Genomic DNA, 23,533 nt, shown 5'->3' on the forward strand with positions numbered 1-23,533 from the left:
TCTTCATTCATCACTTCATCACTGAACTTTAAAGAGCTTGTCGACAGCTTCGTTATTTCACTGCTCCTTTTTTGCCGTCACATTAAGGCACATTTTGAGCTGCGTCTGCGCCTGCATGGACAACCCAGAGTGTGTTGTAGGTACACACTTAAAAAAATGGTTCTATAAGGGTTCTTTAGTAAAGAAAACAGTTCTATATAGAACCATGAGCACTCAAAGAACCCTTTGCATGATTAAAGGGTTGCATCAAGAAAGGGTTCTTCAGACTAACAGAGAATGTGTTTTCTATAGAACCTTTTAGAAAATGGTTCTATATAGCACCCAAAAGGGTTCTTCTATTGTTACGAGTATGACATCGTAACAATCACAGAAACTTTTTGGGTGCTATATAGAACCATTTTCAAAAAGATTCTATTTAGAACCATACAAAACACATTCTCCACCAGTGTAAAGAACACTTTCTTGATGCAAAGAACCATTAAATCATGCAATGGGTTCTTTGAGTGTTCATGGTTCTATATAGAACCCTTTTCAAAAAGGTTCTATATCGAACCATATAAAACATATTCTCCATCAGTCTGAGGAACACTTTCTTGATGCAAAGAACCCTTTAATCATGCAAAAGGTTCTTTGAGTGTTCACGTTTCTATATAGAACCCTTTTCAAAAAGGTTCTATATAGAACCATATAAAACATATTCTCCATCAGTCTGAGGAACACTTTCTTGATGCAAAGAACCCTTTAATCATGCAAAAGGTTCTTTGAGTGTTCACGTTTCTATATAGAACCTTTTCAAAAAGGTTCTATATAGAACCATATAAAACACATTCTCCATCAGTCTGAAGAACACTTCTTGATGCAAAAAACCCTTTAATCATGCAAAAGGTTCTTTGAGTGCTCTTTTCAAAACGGTTCTATATAGAACCCTATACAACACATTCTCCATCAGTCTGAAGAACCTTGTGATGCAATGATGCAATGATGCAAAGAACCCTTTAATCATGCAAAGGGTTCTTTGAGTGTTCATGGTTCTAGACAGAACTATTTTCTTTACTAAAGAACCCTTGAAGAACCTTCTTTTGTAAACGTTTACAATATCACTTAATAAGTGTATACACCGTATAAGTGTGTGTGATTACCCTGCCAGTGTCTTCAGAGCTTCTCTCCTCTGCTCTGAATGACCTCTCCATCGGCGGTCGATGAAGCCAGGCACGCGGTCAGCAGCGTCCAGCCGCAGCGTGAAGCGTGGGTGGTGAAGGAGATTACTGAACATGGAGTTAAACTCCGGGACCTTCGTCTGGAGTCACAGAGACATGATCAGGTTTATTCATATACAGTATGTCGCTTAAAAGATGATAAACACAGTAATGGCCTGTAGGCCACTGTTAAAAGGAGACAGAGGCTGATTATAATTAATGAGCTTGAAACTGAATAAATGTACCTATTATTTCCTATTTCAACTAAAGAGAGGAAAAAAAAACACTTTCATCACAAGGCTATGCAGCCTCATGCTCTGGGAAAGAGGCTACTGGAAGTCTGCCATGGTTTTACAATCAGTAATCCTGTACAGTAAGCAACTAATCATGCCAATGTGTGCCAGCACCAGCAAGCGTTTTATTTTCTTTTAAATGCTGATTTGGGGTCCTGCTGGGTTTCCAGGGACAGTGCAAATGAAATTCAATTAACTTTAATTTAGATCTAGAGGGAGAGATATGAATAAAAGCAATCTGATTACACCTCTGCAGCACTTTCCGAAATAAAGAATGATAGGTTAACTGAGTCAGTCATGAACAGTTTAGACTGCACAAATTACACTTTGCTCTAAATATTATAGCTGTTAGCGAGGTGCTTTTAAAGGGGAATTCCACCAATTTTTCAAAATCTCTGCACAACTCAATCAGTGAGATATAAATAAGCTCATTTGATTTGATGTGATATCAATCATTGAGATATAAACAAAGTCATTACAGACTTACAGATTTCTTCACAGTGGTGATGATAGGAACCAGGGGCCATGATGTAAATAGCCACTTTATCTACTGTCCAAAATGACCAGTGAACCTACACGTAACTTCTTATATGTAATATTAATAATGATACAATAGTGGTAAAAACTTTCAGGAGTATGTTGCCTTACATCACCCCACATATACCTCCGCCATGAACATTCGTTTTCATTAACTTTCTGCACTGCTGTGAAATATTAAGTATACTGGACATCTACTTCTAATGACTGACTGTGTTTATGCAGAAATGTTGATAAAAATCGACTGAATTCTCCTGGAGAAAGCAGAGCAGCACTCCATCTCTCACCGCCCGATCTGAGGAGGCCTGGGCCTGGAAGGCCACCCTGCCGTGGTCTCTTTCACTCGACACTGTGAAAGTTGGATCTGAAACACAAAATAAAGATGCCATGACTCTAGTTTCATTACAGTATGGACATTTCCTGCCCTTATGATAAAGCCACACTTGTTCACCGACTCAAACACACAGAAGTTTGCAGACATCGTTTTATTCAATGTTTCTTCCAAAATCAAGGATATTAATAGGGAGTTTGACCCTTTTTGCTTCAGTAACAGCCTCTACTCTTCTTGATTAGATGTTGGAACACTTCTGTGAGGATTTGATTGCATTCAGCCACAAGAGCATTAGAGAGGTCAGGTACTGATGTTGGATGGTTAGTTCTGGATCACAAATACCAATCCAACTTATCCCAAAGGTGCTTGATGGAGCTCAGTGTCAGTACCAGATATACCTTAAAGAAGCTGAATTCACTGATGGGGTGTCTGAATACTTACGGCTATATGGTGTATAAGGTGATAACTATCTTAGCTATCAGTTTGGCACTTTCTATCAATATTACTCTATTAAAATTTGCAGTTAAACACACAACAGTAAGGGATTTGGGACCCGTGAATCTAAATGTGAGATATATGCTACAACTCCTAAATAATGTCTTAACATAAAAGTGACAACTGTAATATTTATTAAATTAGTCTGTCTCTAAAGTTACAAATGGAAAGTTAAGTACTCTGTAGCAGAGCCCCTGTATCCCAGCAGAGAGAGCTGTTTGGGCTCCTTTACTGGAAAACAGGGCTTTGATTCCTGTGTTCACACAGAGAGAGAGAAGAACACACAGTAATTTACACACTTTAAAGGGAATTCCAGCAATTTTTAAAATATTTTTTAATAATATTTTATAATAATTAAATTGTGAAGGGGAAAACAGAGTAATTCAGAGTGGTTTGGTGTGAAATGCTCTGTTCTAGAGAAACTTGCTGAGTCAGAATTGTTCACAGTGGTGGTGATACGAACCAGACGTCTGAGGAACTTAACACCACTAAAAGCTCCCTCATGGAAAGGTATTACATGAAATGGATATGAATGCACTGCCTAATGCCAGAGACCTTATTTTACAGTAGTTTTGTGATAAAGTGTTACTTTAAAATGCATTTTAATAAACGCAGGGTGTTGTAAGGCAAAATAGTCCCCAAGGAAGCTTATTTTTTCAAATTGACCATTATTTTACCATTATCAACATTACATATAAAAACTCAGAAGATACATGCAGGTTTATTGGCAGTTTTGGATAGTAATTAAAATGGCTATATTTGTGTTGTAGACATCAGGACTCCTGGTTCCTATCACCACCACTGTAAAGAAATCTGAGTCTGTAGGTTTCTCTGGGAATGAGCCATTTCACATCAAACCACTCTGAAGGCGACTGTTTATATTTCAACCACGGAAGTATACAGAAATCTTTACAAAATCGGTGGAATTCCCCTTTAAATATGTCAAAATAATTATGAGCATAAAATGTAAGCTATCGCTGCCGCAAAGCTACTTTATAAGCGTTTCTCCTATGCACCTATGAACAAAAATTCCCGTGAAATATCTGTATTTTAGACGAGGCTGGAGTTGGCTTCTTATTCGCCAGCTTCTTGTTCGAATTTTCCCGTTCCACCTTAAATGGTGCAGCAGTTACATTATGGTGCTTGAGTCGCAGGAATGTAACTGCTGCACCATTTAAGGTGGAACGGAAAAATTCGAACAAGAAACTGGAGAATAAGTTGACTTCGTGTAATTTTAGCATTATTGAAGCATGAAAATACTCAGGGACATTCCTTTAAGGCTGTTATCACACTGCAGTACGCTAATTGGTGGATTAAAGTGACGAAACCTGTTAGAAAAGGACATTAGCTAGAGAAGCAGCCAGCAAATGAGCTCAATTTAGCTTCTTCTGAACTTACCGTACAGATAATCATACACTCTCTGCTCCCTGAATCCCTTGTTACCCCCATTTTTCTTGTGAAATGTCAGTGAGACACTCATTTCTACACGCAGTTAGGCCTAAAGCTTCATTCACTGCTTTTAATTTGCAATATTTTCTACTAAGTTTAGCCTTCTAAGCTAACAGAAACAGAGGGCAAAACACAGCCAGGTCTCAGGTTGGTTTGTTGCCATGGAGATTGTAAACCATCCTGCTAGTCAGTGTCCAGCAGAGGGCGCTGTTATCAGGTTCATTTGGATCTGTGCGTTTAGAAATGAGGTATTTTGTGAATGTTTATGGGCATCGAATGTAGAAAAGTATTCAGCTTTAAACACAGGATGAGTTCAGGTAATGTGGGACACTCTTTAGAAATAAATGCCCTATATGTCCTAAAAGAACTGATATGTGCAAAGAGGTTTACACTGAGGACCCTCTGTGGCTCAATCTCAAATGGCTCCCTACTCCCTATGTAGTGCACTACGTAGGTCTTTAAAATAATGTCTCCTGCATCCAAACAGTGCATAATATGCCTAAAAACATGCTATTTAGGATTCAGCCACATGTGCCTATTTTTCTACTGGCCCTATATGAGTATACAAGTCAAAACCCACACAGTGCACTATGTAGGGAGCAGGGAGCCAACTGAGATCCCTACTAAATAAAGAAATAAAATACTTATTCTTTTATTTCAGTATTTCACCTGATGTGGAGATACTTACTAAAATAAGTGAACACATATCTGTTAGAAATAAAGGTTCTGTGCAGGTACATTTTTCGTTCATTAAAGTACAAACAATGTAAATGCTCCCTCAAAGGTACAACAGTGGTTTTAAAGTCCATTTTGAAGCTTAAATAAGTTTATCCAGGTGAAAGGAACATATTTGTACCTTTTCATAACCTAATGTTTTAAAACAGAACAATAAAATAAGCCTGGAGATGAGACGGGGTGTGTGGAGTCAATAGAATTTAGAAAATATAATTTCAATGGATTATGGTACAGTTATGTTCCCTGACTAAAGGTACTGAGATGTACCCTTGAGGGTACCACCCCAGTGACAAGAGGGGTCCTGCCCCAGAGACCTTTATTTCTGAGTGTGTACTGTTCATTTGCTGAATTTAACATATTGGAAAAAAAGACATAAAATATGTCCTATGCAAAAGTTATGGCATATTTTATGTTTATGTTTTTTTTTTCTCCAATACATTAAATAAATAGAATCTGTGCACAAAATTATTAGGAAACTGCCACATTTAAGCATGCGCTCTGTAGAGAACGTGTTAACCTATTTTCACTTAGAAACCAACAAAACATGTAATTTGACCAGGGTTCCCTATTGTTGTGTATAGGACTGTATATTAAATATGTAGATTATATATCGTCACTGTCCAAAGAAAAACTAAATCTCTATTTTTCGCTATTTTTACTTTTCTAAATTATTTATACAAGACAGCTGTCCTTCACATTGTGTGAAAATTTCATGATGAACGGACCAATAGAAATGCTCTAAAATTGCTTGGTACAAAATGTCTTTCTGTTATCTTACTCTGAAAGTGAAGAATGTTTTTGCCTTCTCCTGTAAAGTTACTGTTTTGGAGATACATCTTTTTCTTCGGACAGCGACGATATAATGTTGTTTTCCGTTTGTGTCAGTCATAACGTGAAAAGTAATATTAATCATTCATGTACAGTTTAATAGCTTTCTTAGGAATTCTTTTTCCATCATACTCACCATGAGCTTTATTGATGCATTTGATTTTAAAGGGAGCATATTATGAAAAAGAATTCCAAGATATGGGCCTGATTTTCATTAAATCAGTCTTTATTTAACAGACTGATCTAAAGTGCAAACATTGTCAACATTCCAAAACATACAATTCATACCACTATCCGTACTGTCTGTGTATGGAAACTGCAAAAACAGACTGTTTTGAATTCACCGTTTTTGTGATGTCATAAAAACCAACACACTATATATACATTTGCCTATTCAGCTTACAGCAGATAAGCTCACTCAATTACATTACAGTTAAAAGCAGTGTTTCAGACCAGACTGTCTTTTAAAAGAGATGCAATACAGGGCAGCCAATCAAAACAAAGCTAATTTACATATAGCCATCTTAAATGTCCCATATAATGGAAAACTGACTTTTAAATTAAATAATAATTTGATACAGTATGTACACATGGTTAAAGTTTCCAAGTGTACCATTCACTCCCCAGTCTGTACACTCAATACATGGAAACTAAGGTTCAAAAACAGCCTGGGTTGAATTGATTTTTTTTGTGATGTCACAAAAAATGATTGCAGGGTTGCATATTTACATATATCCATCCATTCATTGTACAGCAGCGTAGCTCCGCCTCTTTGTGCTGAAGTTACTGGACTGCTTTTTGAATGAGGAATAATACAGGACAGCCAATCAGAACAGAGCTTATTTACGTAAATCAGTCTTAAAGGCACAGTGATAACAAAAATCTGTTCAGTTCTAAGGGATGAAGAGAGGTTGGTTGGTTATCAGTGGAAAAAATATAAAATGCAAGAAGAATGTAGAATTTGGGCTCTTTAATATATAGTGTGTGCTGAATGAACTGAACACATTCTCACATCAGTAACACTTAAAGTTTAGAAGAGAAGTTAGAAGCATTGAAAGGTCTTTCAGACTGCTTTTAATGTAGAGAGTGTTTGGAGAAAAGTCACGCACCCACATACAACAGCAAATCTGTCACTGTCTTCGAGCAATTCATAGCCTTGTTATCTCAAAACCACTTATGTCATGGGATTCGACTTTATTAATTTCTACTATGATTAAAATCATTGGTGTCATGGGAGTCGACTGTAGTAATCTTTTCTGTAATTAGACATAACATTAGTAGCATGAACCGGTGACGAGATTAGCTGTATCTGTATTATTGTGAAGGAGACAGAGACTCAGTTTAAGACCTGTCAGCTCTAATTCTCTCCTGCAGACTGATTTTAATTTTGCTAACGGAGCCAGACAGAGCTCTGTTTGCCACAGCTTTAACTCCCGGACCCCCAACCATTCCCTCCTGCTCTTTACTCACAGCACTGGAAGGGGTACGACGTATCCGGGCCATAGACAATTCATACTGTAAAAACAAAATGTTTGTATATCGTCCCTGCCCAAAGAAAACCATGTATCTGGATTTTTTGAGACACCAGCCGTCCTTTATTGTGTGCGAAAATTTCTTGATGATTGGTCAAATAGAAATGCTCCAAAATCACTTGGAAAAGAACCTCTTTACATTAAGTTACATTAAAAGGTAAGAGTGTTTTTGTCTTCTCCGGTAAACTTAGTATTTTGGAGATACTTGTTTTTCTTTGGACAGTGATGATATATCTCTTTTACATATTAGTGCCAGAACAAGGAAGACAAAATACCAAAGGGAAGCGATTAATACGGTTTTAAAAAAAGAAAACTCATAATAGTTATACTGAAAAAAATAAACCCTGGATAATTAACAATAAGCTGTGGTGTGGTGTAGTTATGGCAAACAGGACAAATAGGCATTACATCACAACAGCAATGAAGTTACTTTCAGGTGAATAATGCAGGTAGCACTGCACTGGTTATTTAACCAAGATATTGGAAAAAACAAAGACTTTTTGTACAGTTAATTTCTTTCATATAATCACGAACCTGCAGCAGCCACGCATTTCACTGCAGGGTTCAGTGAAGGGAGTTTTGTCCACTGCACATTAAAAAACAAGAACCGACCCAAATGAGAACTTACTGAACGTATGGTTCTAGTTCATTTTCCACCTGCTTGAGAGAAGCTGGACCTATTATAATACATTTACATTTACATTTACAAAAGTGCTTTGTCTATCCAGAGAAAGTATCTTCGCTAGTTACCAATAGGTTAGAGAGAAAGTCAGTCCTAAGCTCAGATACTGCTAGAATCAGAAAGTCATTGACACCTAGAGAAAAAGGAACAGAGTTAAACACAAAGCAGTGCAATGCAATACAATACATAAGTGCTGTACAATACATTACAGTCAATACTTAATTCAGTGCTCATTTAAGTGCTGTATAAACAGATGTGTCTTCAGTCTGCATTTGAAGACAGCGGGAGACTCTGCTGTACGGACAGCCAGTGGGAGTTCGTTCCACCACCTGGGTGCCAGGACAGAGAACAGTCTTGATGCTTGCCTTCCGCACCTTGAAGGATGGCGGGTCAAGCCGAGCTGTACTCAAAGCTCGAAGGGCTCGTGGTACAGTTCGAGATTTGACCATTGCCATCAAGTAGGGAGGGGCTGGTCCATTTTTGGCTTTGTAGGCAAGCATAAGGGTTTTAAATCTGATGCGTGCAGCTACAGGAAGCCAGTGAAGGGAGCACAGCAGTGGGGTGACGTGGCTGAACTTTGGGAGATTGAAGATGAGTCGTGCTGCTGCATTCTGGATGAGTTGCAGAGGCTTGATGGCCTGCATTGGAAGACCAGCCAAGAGCGAGTTGCAGTAGTCAAGCCTTGAGATGACAAGAGACTGCACTAGCACCTGGGTGGCCTCTCGAGAGAGAAAGGGTCGGATCCTGAACAGGAGAAATCTGCATGACCGAGTTAGGTTCGCAAAGTGAGTCAAAAACAATAACTGGCCATCCAGAACCACACCAAGACTTCTTGCCTCTACAGATGGGACAATCAGAGAGTTCTCAAACGAGATGGCAAGATCATGATGAGGACCTGTAGTTGCAGGGATGAATAGCAGCTCAGTCTTGCTAGGATTGAGCTTCTGGTGGTGAGCTGCCATCCATGAAGAGACGTCAGACAGACATGATGAGATCCGACTGGAAACCTGGGTGTCAGAGGGTGAGAAACAAAGCATTAGTTGAGTGTCATCAGCATAACAGTCATAAGAGAAGCCATGAGATGATATTACATTGCCAAGAGAGCTAGTGTAAAGAGAAAAGAGAAGAGGACCTAGCACCGAGCCTTGTGGGACAACAGTGGAGGGCCTGCATGGAGAGGATGTGGACCCTCTCCATGTTACCTGATAAGAGCGATCCTCCAGATAGGACTTGAACCACTTCCACAAAGAGCCAGTGATTCCAAGGTTGGTGAGGACGTCCAGAAGGATTGTGTTGCTGACCGGAGCTTCTCTGTCACTGCTATAAGAGCAGTTTCTGTTGAGTGCGCTGGTTTGAAGCCAGACTGGTTGGGGTCCTGGAGCTGGTTCTGTGTGAGAAAGAGAGACAGTTGATTATAGACTGCACGTTCAAGAATTTTTGAAAGGAAAGAAAGGAGTCATACCGGTCTGTAGTTGTTGACATCAGAGCTGTCAAGCGTGGGCTTCTTCAGGGTGGGAAGTACTCTTGCAGTCTTCAAAGTTGATGGAACTTCACCTGATGACAAGGACTAATAACCATGAGTAATCATTTAATGATCTTTTTGGTAATTATATATCACTCTAAAGCATCTAATTTGGCTAATTAGCTACATTGTGTGCTAGTTAGCTTATCTTATTGGCTGATATGGAAACAATGCGCTGCACTAGTCTGCTCACACACACAACCCATATGGAAATCTGATATATTGCCATGTGTGCACATATACCATAAATACGGCAATGATCCAAAACACGCCTCAAAATCAACATAAAAATGGCTTGCTGACCACAGAATTACGGTTTGCCATGGCCACCCCAGGCCCCTGACCTAAACCCCATAGAAAACCTGAATAGAATAGAAGAGCCAGCCTTTATGTTTGCAAACATTCTGTTTTGGTTTATAGGCATGTGTATTAAATTATTTTGACTCTTGTTGTACATAGTCCTCACTTAAACGGTCGGGGTGGAGGCATAGCAACCATTTACACCAATACTTTAGGACTAAACCAGAAAGCAGACCATAGCTTCTCTCCTTTTGAAATTCAGTTTCTCAATGTTAGCAATTGAGGAACAAATGAGAGCTAATTTTCGCTCATCATAATCTACAATCCACCAGGGCCTTACTCTGAGTTTTTACAGGAATTTACTGACCTATTATCTAGTTTAGTAACAATCTCAAATAAAGTTATAATTGTTGGAGATTTTAATATCCACATAGACAAACCACAGGATCCACTAGGTAAGGCATTTGTATCTATTTTAGACTGTTTTGGCTTCACTCAAAATATTATGGGGCCTACTCATTACTGTAACCACACTCTGAACTTAATATTGACCTTAGGTATAGACATTAAGCATTTGGCCATCCTTCCTCAGACCACAGCAGTGTCAGATCACTACTTAATCTCATATGAAATCAGATGTCCATCCACACGCTATAGTGCTAAGCGTACTATAACATCGTCTACACCCAATAGCTTTATTGAAAACCTTCCAGATCTTTCGTCCTTAATTAGTTGTCCGTCTGAACCTATTGAATTAGATATGCTGACTAAATGTTTGGAAGACACTTTTCGCTCTACTTTAGATAATGTGGCTCCATTAAAAAGTAAAAAAATAAGGCAGAAAAGGCTCGCTCCATGGTACAATGACCATACTCGAGCTATGAAACAGAATGTTAGGCGATTAGAGTGTAAATGGCATCAGACTAAACTTGAGGTTTTCCTATCTGCCTGGAAGGAGAGTCTTATAGACTATAGAAAAGCACTAAAGTCAGCATATTCAACCTCTCTCGTCATTGATTGAAAATAACAAGAATAATCGTAGGCTACTATTCATTACTATCTCTACAATAATTAATAATCAAGCAGCTACTGAAGCCCAGATACCATCAGCCTACAGCAGCATTGACTTCATGAACTTCAATAATAAAATTGAATCGATGAGGCACAAAATTCAAAATGCACAGCATTGCAGTGCAGTGTCCTATAAACCTAATCTAGATCTGGAGTGCAGTATAACCACTACAGAGACGCTGGAGTCTTTTACTTTACTCCAACAAACAGAGCTTGTCCAAATTATTTCATCTTCAAAAACAACAACTTGTATACTAGATCCTATTCCTACAGGTTTACTTAAAGACGTTTTGCCAGAAATAACCAAGCCTTTTCTATCTATAATAAACTCTTCTCTCAGCCTCGGCTATGTTCCAAAATCTCTTAAATTAGGTGTAATTAAACCCCTAATTAAGAAACCTAGTCTTGACCCCTCTGAGTTATCAAACTATAGACCTATCTCAAATCTTCCCTTTTTTATCAAAAAGTTTAGAGAAAGCCGTTGCAAAACAATTATGTTCCCATCTGCATAGGAGTAATATACAAGAAAAATTTCAGTCTAGCTTCAGGCCTCACCATAGTACCGAAACAGCGTTAGTGAAAATTGTAAATGGTCTTTTATTATCTGCTGACAAAGGAAACATATCCTTACTGGTTTTACTCGATCTTAGTGCAGCTTTTGACACAATAGACCATTCCATTCTATTAGACAGGCTTGAAAAACTAGTAGGAGTGACAGGTAAAGCTCTTTCGTGGTTCAAATCTTACCTTAGTGATCGCTATGAGTTTGTTAATGTAAATGGTGAACCATCAGCTCTCACAAGAGTAAAGTATGGTGTTCCACAGGACAAATTTGAAGATGGACTGTGTAAAAGGCATTAAAGACTGGATGTCAAGTAACTTCCTCTTACTAAACTTGGACAAAACAGAAGTTCTTCTTCTTGGTCCAAAAGCTGCTAGGAATAATCTGCCTATGTTTACTCTTAATCTCGATAGTTTCTCAATTGCACCAGGCACATCTGTAAAAAGCCTTGGTGTCACGATCGATCCCGATCTGGCCTTCAACGAGCACATTACCAATATTACCAGAATAGCTTTCCTCCACCTGCGTAACATCGCTAAATTAAGAAATGCACTGTCGCTACAGGATGCAGAAACGTTAGTTCACACCTTTATCACGTCCAGGTTAGATTACTGTAACGCTCTGCTTTCTGGTTGTTCCAGCCAAAACCTTAACAAGATTCAGTTAGTCCAGAATGCTGCAGCCAGAGTTCTCACCAAAACCAGGAAATTTGACCACATTAGCCCAATTTTGTGTACCTTACACTGGTTGCCAGTTAAATTCTGCATTGAGTACAAAATTCTTCTACTGACGTATAAAGCTTTGAATGGCCTTGCTCCTCAGTACCTCAGTGACCTTATTTCCTATGATCAACTGACACGCCCACTTAGATCACATGGTGCGGGCTCATTATTAGTACCTAGAATAAATAAAGTTACGTCAGGGGGAAGAGCCTTTTCATACAAAGCCCCCCAGCTTTGGAATAGCCTACCAGTCTGTGTTCAGGACTCAGACACAGCCTCCATCTTTAAGTCTAGGCTAAAAACATACCTGTTTAGTCGAGCTTTTGGTTAATTAGTTTTCCTAACTATGTCCCTCTTATCCCCCCTACCCCCTTCGGTTTATTGTTATGTTAATAATTGCGATTAACAATTTAATTGTCTTTTCTTGTTCATTGTTTGCAACTATTAAAATACAAGCCTAAAGTGGCCTAGTTATGTTTACTGTGTGCACACCAGAAAAATGTCTATAAGTATCAGCACTGGTAGAAAATCCTGTTGTACCAGTGCAGCGCTGCCAGCGTCAACCACCCAGGGGTAAGTTCTTTGTTGTTGTGGCGTAACGGTGATGTGTCCTATAATGAGGCAATAGACAACAATATAAACATTTAACTGACAAATCCACTGCCTTTTCGTTCTGGCCAGACTTTGTGCAAATGAACTGAGCAGCGACCAATCAGATTGTTAATTTGTGGTGTGGTAACCGATTGTGTCACGTCCACAGCCGCACACTGAGATTTAACACTGGAACACATACAGAGTCACGTGTTATTGTTACTTTTGATTTTTTTTTTTTAAGTTTTCAAAAACATTATTAAGCTCCTTCGGGGATCAACTCTGACCCATAACTGCAGAGACTTTCTCTCTTTGAACGCTAAAGTGTTCAGCTCACTATAATGAAAATACTGCGTTCACTTGAACAGTGCAGCTACTGCAGATCTTGAAAATATAAAACTCTAAACTCCACTCTTAAACAAGCACACATGGCTCTGTACAGTACTCAAATTATTATAAAGTTCAGAACATTTTATTTTTATTGTTATTTTTAACCGTTGCAGTCCTGAAATCAGGGAGTGCTGCAGTCCCCTCAGCACCCCCACTTCCAACATCCCTGCTGGGAGCTGGTTTTAATGGTTTAGGCTGTGACCTTCATTCCACTGAAGGGAATGTTAATGTTACAGCATTCAGCGACATTTTAGACAATTATGTGCTTCCAAATTTTTACCATCAATTTTGGGACGGTCATTTCCTGTTTTAGCATGAAAATACCTTGTACCCCCCGTGTACCAAGTGGGGCTCATAAAGAAATGGTCTACTGAGGCTGGAGTGGAAGAACTTGCTGGGGATTTTACTCACTGAGTAAACATACAGTGTGTACAGTGTACAGTTAGAGATTGTGGCTCATCTTTTTCCATGCTGATCTGTTTTAGCCTCTCTCTAGAACTTTGTCAGTAATGATGAAAAGAAACTGCCTTTGAATTTACTGATATTTACTGATATACTTATTTTCTGACCACAGAGCTGCACTTGACTGAACACGTTTGGGTTGTATCTGGTCATTGGTGGTCCAATGGCTGTAAAGGGAGGCTGACCTGATCAATTTTTTGATCACGTTGTATTATTTATTTATTTATTTGTTGGTTTGTTTGTTTATGAACCTTGTTGTTATCCCATCTATCAGCAATGACTCATACTGCACTGGGGCTTGTGGTTTTGAGGGTCTGTGGAGGGTTTCCATGCGTCAGAATCAAAATACCAACCACCAACTCCACTGTGTTTGCACTGAATGTGAAAGTGTGTTCAGGGACATTTTCGAGGTTGTAACAGAAAAAGTAATGCTGTGCCTTTAACACAGTAATTGTTTTGTATGTTTGTATGTTATGTGTGATCTCACTCGCTGTGCTCTCGAAGCTAAGTTAGGTAAACAGAGCGAGTTGCAGCTATTCACCTCTTATTTCTGGCTCCGGGTAAGAAGCGTTCACAAAGGGGCAGCTCTAACCACATCCTGTCTGCTCTGTCACTGCAAGACACATGACTGGAAAATGTGCACTGGACTTATCAGATTGTATCGTCTTGCTCATACATCCACACACGTTTTAACTGCCTTGTGAAAAGTGAAATGAAATAACGTCCATGTTAAATGTCCGTTTTGACAAACAATGGAAATTTAAAAAATAAACAAAATCCGCCTGATTAATATGTTTGTATCTTATTGTGTCTACATCATGATATTTTTTAGAATTTTTGATCTTTCAAACCAACCTGAGTCATAATACAAAACCAGATGGACTCCTGCGCACATGGAAGGGTACACGGTAACACCAATGGACTGTCTCAAGTTTATGAGCCACCTCAAGCTTTCTGAGGCCCCCCCAAGACCCAGGCAGTCAGAGGCTCCATGCACAGGCCTGGTCAATAATCTAACACTGCACAACATACTTAAAGTAAAGAGCAGTTTCAGTAATGCTGGGATTGCACAGCCACAAGTGTTTCTGAATGTGCTTTAAATAACCATTCGCACAAGAAGGCGGTAAAATCATTATTTAGGGAAAACTTGCTCTTAGGACACTTTGATGAGTATAAACTATACACCTATACACCTACATTAAGGAAATAAGGTTTTCTTATATCCTTATTTCCTCAATGAGTTTTAAACCTTGTTTATCTAAAACTATTTTTAAGTTTATACGTTTCTTTCATCAGATTAAGAACAATGTGACATGGCAAGTGCAGGGGGTCATTTAGTGAGGCAATGCCCCACCACCCAATTATCATGCCCTGATAAACCACTATTTTTTATTTGCATTCATAGGGGCAAGTGGCAAAACAAAGTGAAACCAAAACTTGCATGATGCAGCACACAACACATTTAAAAGGCTATGTCGATTAACGGATAAACTTGTTGGGGAATCTGCTGTATTGTACTGAGGTTAAATTTGAAGACAGATTTTATAAGTGAACAGAGAAAAATGAATAAATGAATAGACCTTTGGTGATTTGCTGTAAATATGGCTCTATATTCTCTCCTGAATGTGACTGTGACTTATTTAGACCTTGTAAATATTTATATTACTAAATCTGCCAAATAATGTGGCACACAATACTGTATATGGAAAAACAGCCCACAACGCAACAGCAGACAAGTATAGAGTTCTTCTATGAGAGGCCCCAGTTAGTGACGCCTCTAAAGCTCCAAAGAGTGTCTGGATTATTACTCCAGTTATCAGGATTTGAGGATAAAAGCCACTCTACACAGCCCTTAGAAATGAGAATGGAACATGATTTTAACATAAATACAAAACATAAGACTTAAGAATGCAAACAATGTGTGACAAAGCTTTAGTTGAGCTATTGTGCTTGAGAAAATGTTTTTGTGCTTTTGTTGGCCTTTTGATGAAATATTCATTTTTCCACATTGTCTATGCTCATTTAGCACCTGACAGTTAAAGAAGCACAAAACCATATTTTCCACCATAAACCTTGTACGACCCACTAAAAGCTCTAATCTCCATAGATGTTATAAGGTACTAGTTCATCTCCAGGGTCCATGCAGAGTGGAATTGCCAGATGTGTAGTAGTTAAGAGATACAATTCTTTATATCACCTGTTCCTATTAGACGTGGGAAAAATCTGACACATTTGTATTTTTGCTAGATTATTGTAAAAATATTTGAGCAAGATTAAACATTTATTTATACGTGTAACATACACATTTCTGCTAAAAATTAAAATACAAATATTATTTTTGAGTATCTACCATGCGTGAACAGTTTGACCAATAGTGGGAAATTGTGTTCGTGTGACAGTGACAGTTAAGGGTGCAGGAAGTTGACAGGAGCTGTATGAGAAATGCAATAAAGAAATGGTGGGGTGTATCACAGGACACGTCACAGTGCTGAAGGTGGCAAAAGTTCAAAGAACAAAGAAGCCAAGGACAGAGACAGAGGGACGCTGCCACGCTGAGATGTTTAAAAGAACTTTGGCTTCAGTGTTTAAGCCTTGCTGAGATCTTCTGAGGCTCTAGAACAGGAGACAAGAACCAGAGAGAAAGACCTGCGTGATACTGACTCTTCTGACAGCACCATCACAGTGAGCACTTCAGAAGCGTGTCGGGTTCAGAGGAGGGAAACGGGCCATACATGAGGCGCTGACATCAAGAAGTTCAGTACAGACCAAAAAACGTAAAAAGTGAGAGAAGTCACACTGCTCTTACCTCAGCATTGGAGACATGGAGGATAAATGGATGTTGAGAGCCGTGTTTGTTCTGGCTCTCTGTCTCACCAGAAATCTCACATCAGGTTTGTTCATCTTTTTTTTCTTTGATTTTTTCTTAGTTATTTATACATTTTCATATTCTGTCACCTGCAAGTGTTTCTTAGCTTCTCAGCTTTCAGTTGTTCTGCAGAATGAATGGTTTCTCTCATCTTGAGTTGGCCGACTAACAAAGCAACCCTGAAACCCAGTGACACAATCTAATGATTCCTATTTCCTGTGACTAACATTTACACAATGTAACCTACTAGATAAGAAACAAATGATGCTGCATGTATATTAACCTGTTACTAACCCTCTATGGACTGTTAACTCTCAGGACACGGTGACAGAACTTCTCTGGATTCTAACAAAACACCACACAGCCCTGATTCTACAACAGTAAGGCTTGAAGGTAATAAACGGGACTAACGCTAGCACAGACACAATGAATGCTTTTAGGAAAGTGGCCATTATTTGCATAGTAAGCTGTTTTTGACCGAGGGATAAACATAATTTAGAGAAATAGTACTTTAGTGAAAGTATGGGTACTGAGTCAAAATCTTTTTATGTAGTGTACTATTTAATGTAGTTAATGTACTATTAAAAATATGTTAGTGAAAGCATATTTTACATATATATATATATATATATAGTTAGATAAGTCACATAAAACACAATTAGGGCTTCTGTGTAATAGAGCATCTTGGCTAGATCTAGTTGATTTACTCCCAAAAGAAAAGCTTATTTTTTTGCTGAAATTGCTTCCCCTATTTTAGTTAGACAGTCTGAAGCTATGAAATCACAAGAACAAAATGTTTATCAACACATGAAAAACACTTTAACTCTAGTTAATGTATTTATTTGCACAGGTAACTGGTGTTTATCTAAGCACAGACACTGCTCTCTGAACATAAGATCAGGTCACTGCTCTGAGTTAATTCACCTTTTCATTCTTACTTGGACATAGAAATCCAAATAACTTTGTGGATCCTCAGTCCTCTGTGATCAGACATTTGAGGGAAGGTTGTTTGTTTATTTAGGGCTTGGTGTCAAATACATTCATTAATTTGAGGATGTCATTAAATTATGTTTTACACATTTTATAGGTTTCAGGAATGAGAGCTTTGAAGTGGACAGCAGGGTCACTTTACTCTGCACCAACCCAAATATAGCATGGAGTGAGATGATTTATGTCATCTGGAAAATCAGCTCACAAGAGAAGAACTGCAGCATTGCTGTGGCCAGAAATGACTTAAATGTTGACACGTGCCAAGATGGAAAGAAGATTAATATTAGTAAAGGTGGAGACTACAGTCTGATCATCCCTCACTTTTCCATTAAAGATGAAGGAAATTACACCTGTGATGTGTCCTACCATGCGGGGGGCTATGTGGAATCAATTTATGTGTCTGCATGGGGTAAGCTCAATGTCAGTGTACAGTTTATGGAGTACATCTACAGTTATTATGACTTCATGGCTTAATTTCTTTCAAAAAACAAGCAAAATTTCCACTGTTATGCAGTGAAATGTTATGTAGGATTATAAATTAGAAGCAACTGTGGTGAATTAACATAATTTCCCATTCTGATTTTAGTTCATCCAGTCATGACTGGTAGGCTGGAAACTAAAGGTGGCCACACTTTTGCCATCTGTGAAGTTCAGAGTTTACCAGCAGCTTCCATCCACTGGGAAACTCCATGGAACTCCTCTTCACCTGATACACACTCATCCAGAGATGCTAGCAGAGTTTTCACAGTGACCAGCTGGTTACAGCTGCCTAAGAATGCCCTTCACAGAAACCTGACCTGTGTGGTCATTGCCAGCCACTCCAAGTGGCCAGAGACTCGATTAACCATCTCAACGTGCAAAGGTAGGCGTTTCAGATGATCTAACATGCTTAACAAGAAATATACAGTGGACACACCAGTGTGTGGGCGTTTTCACTTCACACTGTAAGAGGGTCAAGTGGACTGGACGTTGGCTGTGGCCACAGTGCTTTTGAGATATTTTTAAATGAGAGCACTACTTTGACAGTATCTGCCTAAATACTACAGCAAAAAAATCACGATTTGATCATTTACCTTTTGCCATTTCAAGGTTTTTCACCCTTTCATTTACAAACAAAAGCAGGTATGAATACAGCAAGTAAGATTCTAACTCTATAAACTGAACAAATTAACAAATGAACCAAAAACTACTAAATTTTTGGTTCCCAGAAATCATCAGGCCCTCTGCATGAGTCACACAACACCTTCTTGTGAACTCTGGATAATGATAACTGCAGTGAACAGTGACTATGAGAGCTAAACCTTCAGTTTGGGCCTTCAGTTTCGACCAAAACATAAGTAAAAACCCTCCTTAGCAATAAAGATAACTTCTGCTAGGATTCTAGTAGTTTGTAAGCGCTAAACTAACAATGATTTGCATGAACACTTTCTGGGAAGCTGAAGTTAGCTTCTAATTTGAATTTTCTGTTCCACCTTAAACAGTGTAGCAGTTATATTCTGGCATATTTGAGCACCAGAATGTCACTGCTGCAGCATTTAGGGTGGAATGAAAAATTAGTTGGCACCAGAATGTTGCTGCAGCATAGTTTCTAGATCAGTTCTAGATAACACATCACAGACATTTGAAGCTTCTCAAAGACATTCCATGTTTTACTTGAAGCTATTAGTAGATATTTAAGCTTGCAGCAGTTTCACAGTCACTCTTTCAGTAGTAAGCTCTGGTATAGTGCTTCTGCCACTGTTTTCCATTTCTGGCACAGCATTTACATTCTTACATTGAAGGTTAAGCGGGAAAATTCGAACAAGAAGTTGGTGAATGAGAAGCTGTCATTAGCACATTTGGGTTGCCGACCCCTACCTTAGGTGCACCAGACAGATTTTTTTCAGCAAACCTTTGGCACATTTGGGCAAGAAGTGTTTTCCTGCATCCACCAAACCGAGATTTGTCTGTTAACGTATGAAGTGTGATTCATCACTCCAGAGAATGTGTTTCTACTACTCCAGAGTGCACTGAGCTGATGCTAGGCATCATGCTTGATGATTTTAGGCTTCTGTGTGGCTGCTCGGATATGGAAATCCAATCCATGAAGCTTCTGATGGACAATTACAACACATGATTTGTCACATGTAATGCTCCTCAGAAATCTGATGAACTGGCTTATTGGGAAGTTGCCATCCTATGACAGTGCTGGGCAGTAGTGGATCTACAAAGGTTTACCAGGGGTGGCCAAGGGGTAGAGGGAGTTTTGGGAGGGTGGCATGTTCACACAGCACCCAAGTCTGTCTAGATTTATACAGTGAACTATCCATACAACTTTCACTTTCAACTTTGTTTTGGCCTTGGAAATGGGTAGAAAACAACATACTGTACTCTGTCGCAGTCTTATTTTTACACGTCCCCTGGGCACATCTTTTGACCACAACTGGAGCTTTAAGTTCAAAACGCATGACACACCGGTGCTGCTTAAGGACTTGCATAATAATAAAATAATATCTGTTATGTCTTCTTCTTTCCAGACACTGTTGAATGTCCTTCTGTTCTTCTGGGTGTTTGGGCCACCTGGATCATCATAAAGCTTCTGACTGGCCTGTACATCATGCACAAAACTCTCAGACAGTTTAGGTAGGATACTTGAGGAGTATGGTAATGAACTGTTGTTCTAGAAATGTTAGGTTTACTATAGAACATGTATAATGAACATGTCAGTACACATGAAGATCTTAATAGGCTGTTGACAGGCTTAAGGCTGATCGCTTGCCATAGTTGGATCCAATGGCATCCAAATAGAGCAAGTGCAGGATTTTAAATCCTTGGGTCACTGATTCAGGAGTAGAAAGTGGCATCTTCGAAGGAGACACATGCTGAAATTGGACAGGCTGCCACAGCATTTGCCTTGCTCAAATGGTGCCGATAGAAGAAGAATAACATCTCTACGATGACCAAGACCTACCTACCTTTTGAACGCTGATCCTACCAGTCCTTCTCTATGGATCAGAAACTTGGACCCTACTCAAGATGGATTTGGAAAAACTTTCAAATGCGAGGCCTGAGATCTCTTCCTATCCATGAGATCTCCTTTTGTGATCACATCAAGAACGACACCATCTGAGCCAGATGTCAACAAAAACAAACCATCGAGGAACAGATACAACAGTGTAGGCTGAGATGGTTTGGACATGTGTGCCGAATGGGAGTAAACCATAGGCAGCGACCTAACCAATGGAGAATTCAACGCACTGTGCCTAAGAAAACGTGGACCAGGCAAATCAAGATAGACCTAAAGAACTAACAACTTGATCTCAACCAAGCAAGAACATTAATTATGGGTTGTAAAAAATGAAGAAATATTGCCAATCAAGTTCGACATCCTGTGGCACCCACAGCAGCGTACAGGTTATGAGATCACCCTCATCCAGACACTAGCTAGAGACTGATGATGATGATGATGATGACTGTAACTGTGTTGTACATATTTGCTTAGTTAAATACTTCTGCAAAACAATGATTAATAGGACATAACCACTGACACAGCTCAGTCACAACTAAGCAAACATCATACGTGCACACAACAATCTATATTTTATTGTATTTATATAATAGAAAATATAATATATTAATATAAGACTAAGTTCCCTTTGTTATCTTTGTTTGTATAAATGGTATGGTTTTCCATATCCAAATGTTCTATGTCACAGTTCCTCTGGTTGTGTCCTTTCTCTGTCCCAGTTTTATCTTCTTTGTTTCTCCCTGGCTCTGTCCCCTCGTTACTATGTCCACCTGAGTTTGTAACCCTGCCCTGTAATCGCTGTCCCCTGCTGTGTCACATCAGTTTTCTGTGTATATATACCCTTTGCTTACTATTGTTCTCCACCGTGTGTTGTTCTGCGTCTCATTTTCTCTTGTTTTGTCTTGTTCTGTTGTGTGTTGCTTAGTCAGTCTCCAGTTCCTTCGTTGCACTCTGTTAGTTTCTTAGTTAGTCCGTACTATTTTCTTTGATTTTGCTTACTTTTTGTTTGATTTTGTATAGATCACCTGTACTTTCAGTGTCTACCTGTTTTGTGGCCCCCACTGACAAAAACCCTGAATAAAAAGGCTTTGCAAACACACTCAATCTCACCTACCTCCATGTTACTTCAAACCTGATTGTGGAATTAACATCAGTGTTAGGTTTCTACTTTGTTTAATATTATTATATTATATACTACTATTAAAAATAATAAAAAAAAACCTAAACATACTGAAAAGCAAATTGGAGTACAGACAAGGTCAACATTAGTACAGTTACTGAGCCTCATCACCTCCTTATTTCATCAGGGTCTGTAATTTATGTTGTTATTTATGTTTGTTGATTGGATGCTGCACATCCAATATTTCAGCACCAACTGAAGACAAGAAAACACAGGTAAAACACATTACGTTATTACTTATTCAATGATTAATTTTAATTAACTAGTTTCATTTATAAGATTTCCATGTGACAAATTCATAACTATTTTTATTCAGCCTCAGGAAAATGAAGAAGTGGAATCCATGAAAGTGTGAACTCCATCTGCAGCTCTTCTGAAGCACAAGCACACACACAAACACACAGTTTGGTGAAATTATATTGCGAAGATGCTAATAAATCATAGTAAAGCCTCACTCATTATTGCACGCCTACTCTGTGGATAAAAGTATGGATGAGCGAGAGCTAATGCTGCTGGAAGCAAAGGTTAATGTAACAACAAGCATCCTCTCAAGAAAAAAACTACTGATGAGAAAGAAGTAGGAACAGAAGACTGAGTAGGGCTGGGCCTGCCCAGACTGGTCACAGGCCTACTCAATCAAATGGGGAAAGAATATTTATGAAACCATTTTTTAAGATAATGAAATTGATTTGCACTTTGTGAGTGCTGTCATTGTACTATGACCAGTCAAATCATTATGCTCTCCACTAAGCTCCGCCTTCTCTTCCTCAAACCTCTAATCACTGCTTAGATACATTGCTATTAGGGTTGGAAATTAGCACCTACCAAATGCATGGTATTTTGTATTTTGTGGCGAGTGAATTTGTTCTACCTACTTGCCACAGTGGCTGATATACTAGCAGATAATGTAATTGTAACAGAGCAATAACATCCCAATAATGCAGACTAAATTGCGAGTCTGCTTATTTCACTCTCACACATTAACGAGGAGACACTGGGGGTTACTGAGGCAACTTGAGTATAGAACACTAACTACTGTCCAATTTAATTCCAACATTGTAGCAAAAAACAAAAGCAATGTAGCATTACAGCTCTTGGGTTAAGAGGTCTGTAGAGGAAACTTCCCAGGAGGAGACACAAGTCAAAGAGGTGAAAGTCAAAAAACATTTTTAATGAGAAGTAGAGAAAAGCTGACAGTGGAGAGTCCTCTGATTGGTTAGTTTACGAAAAGAAAGGCAATGAGCCTCATTCCCCAAAGTTTTTTCCTACCTTTGTTCTTGAGAAAGATCCTAAGGTCCTAAGAAAAAGTCTACGTCAGATCCATGATGTGTTCTTATACTGCAGAGATGTTTGCACCTTTGTGTTCTTGAGTGTGTGTGGATTCTGTTCTTTCCTAAGAACAAATCCCAAATAAGAAAACATTGGTGAATGTCAGAGTCTTCAGTAAGGGGGTTTTTAGAAGACAATTCTTCTTAAGGATGTTGGTGAATGAAGCTCAATGTTCTGTCCAGATGCCAATAAGAGAACTAACAGTTTCACAGTTTGGACTAAAAATCTAAAATTAGACGCCATAAAAGACGACATATCATCCAAATGCCACATCCAGGTAAGAAAGATTGGTTGGATAAAATGAGGGTAACGTTACTCACTAGGAATTCCCATGCAATTGAGAAAAAAGGAAGGCTGTTTCAGGATCACGAATGACAATTAGTCTATTTACCAGCATTAGATTAAATACTGAATTATGGTTAGAATATAGCTGTCATGTAATGTTATTAGCTAGATAGCTAGC

General features: G+C 38.8%; 2 protein-coding genes across 2 annotated transcripts in view; one reads left to right on the forward strand and one right to left on the reverse strand.

Annotated features, from left to right (window-relative positions):
- cfap91 (cilia and flagella associated protein 91) overlaps positions 1-4,441 on the reverse strand; it is a 40,408-nt gene extending 35,967 nt beyond the window's left edge. Inside the window, exons 1-3 of the mRNA XM_036574167.1 lie at positions 4,251-4,441; positions 2,314-2,390; positions 1,140-1,297 (exon numbers count right to left, since the gene is read on the reverse strand). Coding sequence (XP_036430060.1) covers positions 1,140-1,297; positions 2,314-2,390; positions 4,251-4,332 — 317 coding nt within the window. The 5' untranslated portion in view covers positions 4,333-4,441. The remainder of the gene's footprint in view (positions 1-1,139; positions 1,298-2,313; positions 2,391-4,250) is intronic.
- Positions 4,442-16,119: 11,678 nt separating this feature from the next.
- Positions 16,120-20,190, forward strand: LOC118810428. Its single transcript, XM_036574179.1, has 5 exons — positions 16,120-16,589; positions 16,883-16,957; positions 17,652-17,963; positions 18,141-18,416; positions 20,071-20,190. Exons 1-5 carry the CDS (start codon positions 16,520-16,522, stop codon positions 20,178-20,180), a joined length of 843 nt encoding a protein of 280 aa, XP_036430072.1. The 5' UTR covers positions 16,120-16,519; the 3' UTR covers positions 20,181-20,190.
- Positions 20,191-23,533: the final 3,343 nt, after the last annotated feature.

Source organism: Colossoma macropomum, unplaced genomic scaffold (assembly GCF_904425465.1).
Source record: "Colossoma macropomum unplaced genomic scaffold, Colossoma_macropomum, whole genome shotgun sequence".
NCBI lineage: Eukaryota > Metazoa > Chordata > Actinopteri > Characiformes > Serrasalmidae > Colossoma > Colossoma macropomum.

Coding starts and splice junctions, on each gene's coding strand:
- LOC118810428 (XM_036574179.1), top strand. CDS start 16,520: ATGGAGGATAAATGGATGTTGAGAGCCGTGTTTGTTCTGGCTCTCTGT. Junction 16,958..17,651: donor TACAACAGTAAGGCTTGAAG/GTAATAAACGGG, acceptor CACATTTTATAG/GTTTCAGGAATGAGAGCTTT. Junction 18,417..20,070: donor AACCATCTCAACGTGCAAAG/GTAGGCGTTTCA, acceptor TCTTCTTTCCAG/ACACTGTTGAATGTCCTTCT.